The following is a 10,000-nucleotide window of genomic DNA, read 5'->3' as shown; positions in this document are numbered from 1 at the left end:
GAAGAACCACATGTACGCCTTAAGGCGATATGTTAGCTGTCATAACGCTGCTCTGTTTGCCACTGGAGGTATGTTCGTTCCTATTAACTAAATCTAAAAATTGCTTTGTTTGCTGAGTTGGTTGCATCTTCCACTTCCTTTACAGCTTCAATTTGATGGTTCCAAGGCTTTCTGCTTCATATGTGATTACAACTTTCACTTGTTTCCATTGCCAAGCTTGGCGAGGAATTCTCAGCACAGCATTGCAGAACTAACTGTTTGAAAAAAAAAATAGCGTATAAAACTCACAAATCACAATAAACTGACAGCTTAGCTATATGCCTAACACAGTCTGGTTAGTTGGTAGATAACCTGGCCCAAATGATAGAGTTCAGCATTTCTTTGGGTGAAGAAGATGGAAGGTTTGGGCAATCTTGGTAGAGCAACATGCACCGAATAATGCCTACATCTCCAGCATCATCTCCATACAGTGCACAAACAAATCAAACACATCCTTGTTGATGTTCATTACTGACCCTGAACAGTGTACCAATCATCTTCAAGGCACTGGTACGCATTTGATTCAGTTAACCAAGATGCTTGGTTCTTACCTACTCAGGAATGCGTTTGTGTTGTCGCATCCCGTAAAGTCATGCACACCTGAGAGTGATTCAACGATAGTGGTAAATTCTGGTTTCATCTTATGGAATAGTACTTGATGTACGCCATGAGGCTGCATAACTGGAAATATTCCATGTTCTTCTAGTTGCGAAGTAAATAACACAGGTTTCAGCTGTTGTGTAAAACATATGTTGTGAAACAGACCACATGCCTGATACAAAGCAACACGAATCATGTACATATTTCATATTGCGTGACACTAAAAAAAGGACGTTGATGCATCCCTTACCACTTCGCTAGTGATATTCCAATTGTCGCGAGTAAGGAGAAACTGTTGCTCATGTTTATTCAAGAGAATATCTGCCGCGCGAGAAAAGGAATTCTAGAGAAACAAGAGAACCATCGGGGCAAAGCTTCCGGTAACAAGCTTTTGATGACCCAAAGGGAGCTAAGGATGGAAAACACAGGAATGAGAAAGCTGGATAACTCCAATGAGAATAAATGTTCTGTCGTAGTGATAGAAAACGAGCTTTTAGATAACTGCTGAAAACTAATTGGATGGATTCGAAGACTGAGAGCCTGTACCTATATCTCTTGCCACGTGGAATGTAAAACTTAATAGTAGATGAACGAGATGTCTTCCATCAAACAAGAATCTACTTAATGTAATTTATCAAGATATCACTTGTTATCCTGACAGTCAGTCCTTATGGTCACAATGTTACTGAACACTCGAGGTTTGGTGGACTGCAGCGAGCAGTGCCTTTCATCTTCCCCTGCGGACGCCTTCCCGTAACGCTGGTAACTGTGTGAATAATTCATCCCCTCCCTGGCAGAAAGGCTTATATTATAGCGTGTTTACGGCAATTTAAGTGAAATATTACCCTTGTTGTAAGTGTCGGTAAATTGCCTTGCGTACCAACTGTCCTACATTTCTTCACGTTTACTAAAGGAAATCGCATCTTCATTCATTACCCATCATCGTAACTCGACCTCGCCGCTGTCACCGAATGCATGAGACCGATAACTTACAGAAGTTGAGCACGGCACCGCCTTCCCTAGGAGCGTAAGGGAAATTTAGTATCCACTTTTAAATAATGACAAGGAGAAAGTCAAAATCTGAAGGGGTGGGGAAAAGAGAATGAGAAGGGAGATAAGAGGATTCAAGAGGGAGAGTGGAAGAGAAGAATGGGAGAAAAGCATAGTTCGGACTCACCCTAAGTGAAATTTGTCGACGGGGAAAGTAATGTTGCTCTGAACTCATCATTAATCATAAACTTAAACGGATCATTACATTCTCTACTGTCTATTCTTGGGAAATGTTGCCTATTTTCTTCTTTTCTCTTAATCCTTTTGATATCGACATCACTGATCATGACCACAAACATCGCCATGCCCTTCCCGGTGACGCCGCACCCTCCTGCAGCTGACACTAGTGTTCGGCAGAATTCTGCGGCATTTCTCTTTATTGGTCTGTTTCCAGTTCATTTTCTTTTCTTTTTATTAATCTACTACTACTATTTCTTACTTTTGTTAGCCTATTACTACTAATACTTTTTGTTAATCTAAAACTACTACTACTACTACTACTACTACTATCGCTTGTTCCTGTTGTACTATAGCCAAAATCATGTTCAAATTAGGATTTTTTTTTCTAATGGTATTCATATCCTTTCCGGTTCAGTCACAATAATGAGCTACTGGTCATCCATCATTAAATTATACATATTACCTGGAAGTTTAATTTGGCGTTACTGTATTTACGGATATATTCATTTTCAAAGCAATGGGTACTGGATACTGAACTTAAACGTGAGTGCGTCTTTAATTTATATCTTATGTAGATAATCCTGGAAAAATATACGAACTCAAACTTGGTAAGACAATTATTCTTCAGAATGAGAACTTATTGATTCGTAACAAATGATTCACGCCGCCTTCAACTCTTGCCGTCTCCTTCAGCACTGACTTGATATCTACCACGGGTTCAGGTAATCGGCGTATTGAGATACGTAGAAAGTAATCAAGCTGTTTGTTAAATATTAAGTTTCTTATTGATATCGATTATACAATGGATATATTGTGCTGCAGATAATTTTCAACAAGAATAACAACAGCAGCAGCAGGAGGAGCAGCAGGAGCAGCGCCACGTTGTTGCAAGTAAGATAAGTCTTTGATATGCCTTTTTTTAAAGATATAGTTTGAGCTTTTTACTGAAAAGGAAATTGGAAAACCGTGCATGAAGAATACGAATGTTTATGCATTGTTTTCGTTTTTCATCTGTAAGCAAATGGAGGGTGTACAAAGTATGAGACAATGGATATTTTATATATCAGGGACTGCTTTCAACTGTTCATCAAAGGCCATATATATATAATGTAGGAGTCTCGTCATTTCAAACTACGAGGAAAATTACCAACAACCGTTTTTCAAGGCTTTTAATTAGTCTGCGTCCAGAATTGGACTTTAATTATAGGAACACGTTTTTCACCAATTCGTATTTTAGTACATGAAAACACACCAACCTTTTCAACAAAAAACGCTACAAGTTCCATTTCCTATTCATTCAATAGCTTCCTACCTCAAAGAGAAGCGCAGGTGGGTGCCGCGAGGGGGACAAGTAGAAAGTAGTCAATACGTAAAGCAGGTGAAAAAAAAAAAAAAAAATCGATGACGGTTGACAAACCAAAATCCCTGTGGTGAAGACTATGAAAGACAGTTCTCTGAATCGGTATCAATTTGAATCGAAAATGTCCTGATTGAAAGATGGACCTAATTTGTATTGGAAAAAAAATGTGCGGTGGATGGATGACTAGGAAGCGGAGGATGACAAAATAAGGAGGTCAGTGGGAAAGAACCCTTGTCTGGAACGATTGAGTTGGACATAGCTAAAAAAAAAAAAGTAAAAGTGCCAGGAGAGGATCTAGGCCTAAAAGTGAAAAGGAATAGTGGTGAGGAAAACGGCTGTGGCATGAAGTTGATTGCCTTTAGAAGAAGTGAGGTTCCTGGTAGTGGGTAAGGGACGCTGACGTGGAGTGAGGCGAGGAAAAATGAGAGGAGGATGAAAAGAGTAGGGAGGGGACATATGAGGGAAGTACTTAGATCCAAAGGAAGGCGCAAGTGTGTCTGGTTGGAAAAGGTGGTTGAGCTGCCGGAGGGGGCGGGGGAAGCCTGTAAGTTGACAGGGGAGCTGGAAAGAGTGATGAAGCTTGGTAGGGGAGGGGAGGAGACTAGTGAGGGGAAGGGGGGGGGGGTTAGGAAGGTGCCACATTACGTTGGACACATAATAGCGCCGCGACCAACATCACCAGCAGGAAAACACAATCATCTTCTCGTGGAAACTAAATTAAACCCTGCCACTCGCCTATGAATTTGGAATTCCAATTTCCCAACGGAGACACGTATCTCTCCCCTTGAGAAACCTATTTTCTGTGTGTTTTTATTTTAATTCTCTCTCTCTCTCTCTCCTTCTCTCTCTCTCTCTTTCTCTCTCTCTCTCTCTCTCTCTCTCTCTCTCTCTCTCTCTCTCTCTCTCTCTTTCTCACACACACACACACACACAACACACACACACACACACACACACACACACACACACACACACACACACACACACACACACACACACACACACACACACACACACAGAGCGTCCAGCTCAGGTTGCAAAGGTTTCCAGTTACAGTCTTTATTAAACAAGAGCCAACGTTTGTTCGGTGTTTGGTGTGCAAAAGGCCTCAGCCATACTTAAAGCTCATTACAACACCTACTGATATTGAAAGGTATAGAAAGAAAAAAATAAAAAGGTGTGTAAAGAGCGCAGACCTTATCACTATCACATCTTGACAATAGTTACGAAAAAAAGAAAAAAATTGTAACACTCTGAAGAGAACTGAATAAAGTAATTCTATGTTAAATAACGCAAAGGACGAAACAACTCCTCTTCTACCCCCTCCTTTCACGGCTTGGTTCTGACTCTGACAGACTCGATTTTTTTTTTTTTTCATTGCTACCCACCTCAGCCCAGCCACAGCCCTCCTCTCTTCCTCCGTGACGATGACAGGTGAAGAAAAAGGAGGAGGCAACTGCTACCCCCTCCCTTCTTCCTTTTCTCTCCCTCTCTCTCTCTCTCTCTCTCTCCCTCTCTCTCTCTCTCTCTCTCTCTCTCTCTCTCTCTCTCTCTCTCTCTCTCTCTCTCTCTCTCTCTCTCTCTCTCTCTCTCTCTCTCTCTCTCTCTGTTCTTTTAGTCCATCCCTTACCACACCTGCCGGACAAATTAACTCAAGAACTGTATGAGACTTAACCCGCTGAAGGTGCAAGTGTTCATCTTTTGTGTCGCTTGGAAGGGACAAGGTGCGTGGAAGAGAGGTGTTGGGTTTTGAATGTTAGATTGGGCACCTGTTGGATTGTTAGGGTAGTGGGGAGAGGGAAGAATAGGAGTAGTGGGAGAGAGAGGGATGGTTAAATGTAAGCGTCGTTTCTGAGACAGGTTAGTATGTGAGGTTCATGTTGGTGGAGTGTCGGACAGGTGAGAAAAGAGGTAAATGTTAGTTTTTGTTGTAGGCAGGTGATAAATGAGTGGGAGTTAGGGTGTGGGTAAGGGTGAGTACGTTTGGTATGAATGGGGTGAACCATGCAGGGGTGTGAGTGAAGATGAATGGTTGTGAAGAGATAAAAGGGGGAGAGGAAAGGAGGGAGAAAGGGGCATGCCGTGGATTCACCTGCTCACTGGTTCGTCTCTTCATATTTACTAGGCACAGGTTTTGTTATAAAAAGAGAAAGCATTTTCTTTTTCTCTCAGTATATTTTTTCAGTGGTTCTGCAAAGTAAATATTTGCGGTGATATTAAAAGAAAAATTCTGCAAAACAAAGACGAGAAAAATCGGAAGAATAATTTTTTGTAGATATAATGAATGGTATGAAACATTTACAGGCAACCTAAAGTGAGTATGTGGGAGAAGTGTTTCTGCTGCTACAGCGCCTGCTGCTGCTGCTGCATTACAGCCCGCCGCCGCCGCTGTTATTGTTGATGTTACACCTGCAGTTGCTGATGCTGATATCTCAGCCACAGCCACCGCTGCTGTTGCTGCTGTCACAGCCACCGCCACTGCTGCTGTTGCTGCTGTCACAGCCGCAGCCCACCGCTGCTGTTGTTGATGTCATAGCCGCCGCTGCTGCTGCCGATGCTAATTTTATAGCTCCACAGCTGCTGATGTTGCAACGACTCCCTCTGCTGCTGCTGGTGCTGTTGTACGTGACGCTGCTGTTAATTTTATTCGTGCATCATATATGTCGTTCATCTTTCAATAATCAGGACAATGTTGAAAACAAGAAAAAAAGAGTGGGAAATAAGCAAAAACAAAAAAAAAGGGAATAGCAGCACTGAATAACATGATCAAACATATATTTTCCGAACAAATATTTTCTAGTTAGACTCTGACACTTTCAATTGTCCATAGTCTTTTACGCCACAAACGGATTTTCAACACAGGTGTTACGAATCCCTATTCTACTGCTGCACCATGAGAAACAACAACAACAAAAACAAAAGCAACAATAAAAACAGCAACAAAAAACAAGGAAAACAATAACAGCACTATAATCATGATCAACAATAAAAACAAAAATGACTAACGACAGCCGTAACAAAAACAACAACCACAACCACACCAAGAACAGCATCAAGCAACACAACAACCACCACCACGAACAACGAATACTAGCTGCTGCTGCTGCTGCTGCTACTACTACTAATACTAGTACTACTATTACTACTACTACTACTACTACTACCACTACTACTATTACTACTACAACAACTGCTACTATTGCTACTACTACTAATCTTCTTAATGATAATAATTACAGTAATAAAATAATAAAAAACAATGATAATTATATTAGTGAAATAGTAATGTGCGTGCGTGCGTGCGTGCGCGCGCGCGCGCGCGCACACACACACACACACACACACACACACACACACACACACACACACACACACACACACACACACACACACACAAGGGTGCACGCGCGTGGCGTTTCACCTTTAAATATTATTTAGAGGTGACATTTCAAAAAGAAAAGTGAATGTCTTACAAACAAATAGAAATATTAAACACAGGAAACTCTACCTTTTGCAGACAGATGTCATGCTTCGTTTTTGTTGTAGTAATTCGTCAGTCGGAGATGCGTTATCACAATAACAGGCGGTAATTCGTCACTGACCGGAGAGATGCAAGGCAGGTGAGAGAGAGAGAGAGAGAGAGAGAGAGAGAGAGAGAGAGAGAGAGAGAGAGAGAGAGAGAGAGAGAGAGAGAGAGAGAGAGAGAGAGAGAGAGAGAGAGAGAGAGAGAGAGAGAGAGAGAGAGAGAGAGAGCAAGCATACCACACACAAAAAAAACAGGCTGCCTGTAATGTCCTTTATCTTTTAGATAGATAAGGGTACAGCATGTTGAGACATGCTGGCCTGTATGTCTATATTATTATTATTATTATTATTATTATTATTATTATTATTATTATCATTATTATTACTATTATCACTATTATTATTACTATTGTTGTTCTTACGCCTCAGTGAGATAGGCCAAGGGAACAATTGATCAAAATGGCCACTCACAGTGCTCCTCCAGAAAAGAAATTGCAGAACAACCAGGAGGGATGGACACACACACACACACACACACACACACACACACACACACACACACACACACACACACACACACATATTGATTTATATGTCCTTCCAATTGTCACTTTCTCTGGTGCATCCTCTATGAATGCTGAAGCATTTCGGCGTCTTAGCTAGACTCTATAACACTAGTGAAAGTCACTTAGCTGTTAAATGTTGCTTTCATTATTTTCAGTCATTCTAATTATGGTTTAACAAATTTTGCAACATAAGTACGGGAAAAAAGAAATATCGCGATAATCTGAAAAATTATCAATATGGCCTTTAGAAATTAGTTCACCTAATTCAGTTCTATGTACAATACGGGAATTTCCTGCATAATCTTACTTACACAAGTCGCAAAGCAATTACCTGAAGCAGCTGCTGTCCGATTCTTAAAGTGGTCACACGCAATTTGTATTTTTTCTTTGTCGTCATGTATACGTGAAATAAAGAACTGAGACACGAAGGTTCACCATTCATTTGAGACTAACTTCACGAAATTTGTGTGGGGCTAGAGACAGTCTCGCGTATATTTGCTGTGGATAACACACCAATATATATATATATATATATTTTTTTTTTTTCATGTGTAACGCTATAATAATTGAAATTGCAGTGAAATTAAGAATTAGTAAATAAACTAGCTGCTGGAAAAAAAAAACACTGAAAGGTTTTTTACTTAAAAGCCCTCCAGTAAAGTGTGGTAATGTTTCAGGAAGGTACATCCCAGGAACATCAATTTGAGCGTGTGATACAACCACTATTTTGTTTCTCCCTCAACACGCTTTTGTCTCCAGTCTCTGTTTTCCCGCAGCCATTAGGTCAGAATTTCAAAGTAAAAGGTTGTCTACGTGTTCCTCACTGCCGACATTGCGGCCATTGGAGCAGGCGAGTGCCGAGGACGGATGCCACAAAACACCCTTCAGCTGGTCAGGCAAGAAGGCGCCGCCAATATCTACCTGGCTGTTCTGGCACACCTCTCACGCTTTTCCTATCATCGCGGTGAACACAGCCGCAGTTTATCGTCTTTAAACAGTGGCGCCTCTGAAAATTATTCACCTGAACCTCTCCGACCCCGTTTCTCTCCCGCTCTCTCCCTCATTCACCTCCTACTCCTGCCGTGTTTCCATTGGGTCCACGGCCTTGCACACGTTCACTTAACTACTCCCGACTTTCTTTCCATCAATTATGAAAAGAATCGGTTAAAGTAAACCATAAAGATAAGAGACTTGCAATACCTAATCCCTATATTTCCTTTTCACCAAGAGCGTTATAAGTTGTTTATACCCTTACATGCGGGATAGTCTTTTCAGAGTTACCTCAGGACAAAAAAGAAAGCGAGTCTTGAAGGGAAGGTAACACTCGACGCCTCCGCAACGACAAAGGGTGAATTTCAATTCCTCCTCTGCAGCGATAAAGGGCAAGCCAGGAGAGGGGTCACGAAAGAGGGATCTGGTACCCCAGTGCTGCTGTAACCCCTCCCTTGTGTTATTTAAGACCAAAGAAGAGAGAGAGAGAGAGAGAGAGAGAGAGAGAGAGAGAGAGAGAGAGAGAGAGAGAGAGAGAGAGAGAGAGAGAGAGAGAGAGAGAGAGAGAGAGAGAGAGAGAGAGAGAGAGAGAGAGAGAGAGAGAGAGAGAGAGAGAGAGAGAGAGAGAGGAGGGGGGAATGATTATGATAATGAAGTAGGAGGAGGAGGAGGAGGAGGAAACTATAAGAAAAATAAAGACAGGAGAAGATAAAAAAAAAAAAATACACAAGAGGAAACTGTAAGAATAACAGAAGATAGAAAGAGGAGAAGGAAAAGGAACAAAGAAAAGCAGGAATGGAGAAGAAGAAGAAGAAGAAGAAGAAGAAGAAGAAGAAGAAGAAGAAGAAGAAGAAGAAGAAGAAGAAGAAGAAGAAGAAGAAGAAGAAGAAGAAGAAGAAGAAGAAGAAGAAGAAGAAGAAGAAGAAGAAGAAGAAGAAGAAGAAGAAGAAGAAGAAGAAGAAGAAGAAGAAGAAGAAGAAGAAGAAGAAGAAGAAGAAGAAGAAGAAGAAGAAGAAGAAGAAGAAGAAGGAGAGGAGGAGTAAGAGGAGGACTGGGAGAAGTGAAAAGTTTAACTACAAGAACAATGGAAAAAAAAAGAGAACAAAAAAAAGAAAAAAGTATAAATAGATAAGAGAAAACTACAACCATAAAAATAATAAGACGCAGAAAGAGGAAGAAAAGACAAGGAAAAAAAAAACAACAGCAGCAACAACGACGCCGACAACAAGAAGAGAAGAGGAAGTGAAAAAAAAAAAAAAAGCACAAAGAATACAAAGTCTCATCCAATTTCAAATCAGCACCATGCCACGAGTACATTTATCTATAGATCCTCCCTCCCAAACACGCGTCATTCAATCGGCACACGGTCACCTGTAACTATATAGGTAGGGTACGGTATCATCAGTCATAGTCGAGATGGAAATTCAGCTTTTATAATTACTGAGTCTTTTGAAACCCCTCCGAGATGAAAGTGGTCCATATTCCCTCGGGCATCAGTATTGTAATGGACGACCAGTAGCCTTTTGTACTGGCGCAATGATCACATCTACACATTTGAAAACTATGAATCTTCCATGAGTTCGATACTAAGGTCCTCAAAGTGTGTGTGTGTGTGTGTGTGTGTGTGTGTGTGTGGGAGAGGGTCTCTCTCTCTCTCTCTCTCTCTCTCTCTCTCTCTCTCTCTCTCTCT

At 41.1% G+C, this 10,000-nt stretch overlaps 1 protein-coding gene across 7 annotated transcripts in view; it reads right to left on the bottom strand.

The window, feature by feature from the left end:
- Window positions 1–10,000, bottom strand: part of LOC135102892 (uncharacterized) — a 245,360-nt gene that overhangs the window by 77,411 nt on the left and 157,949 nt on the right. The window contains exon 5 of one of the 7 annotated variants that reach the window (XM_064008514.1): window positions 1–254. This exon is cut by the window's left edge and continues 346 nt beyond it. The exons of the other annotated variants lie outside the window; for them this stretch is intronic. Coding sequence (XP_063864584.1) covers window positions 251–254 — 4 coding nt within the window. The 3' untranslated portion in view covers window positions 1–250. The remainder of the gene's footprint in view (window positions 255–10,000) is intronic. 7 annotated transcript variants of the gene reach the window in all.

The sequence above is a fragment of the Scylla paramamosain genome, chromosome 8 (genome assembly GCF_035594125.1).
Source record: "Scylla paramamosain isolate STU-SP2022 chromosome 8, ASM3559412v1, whole genome shotgun sequence".
NCBI classification, from domain to species: Eukaryota; Metazoa; Arthropoda; class Malacostraca; order Decapoda; family Portunidae; genus Scylla; species Scylla paramamosain.
This window is presented reverse-complemented; position numbering and strand designations above follow the sequence as displayed.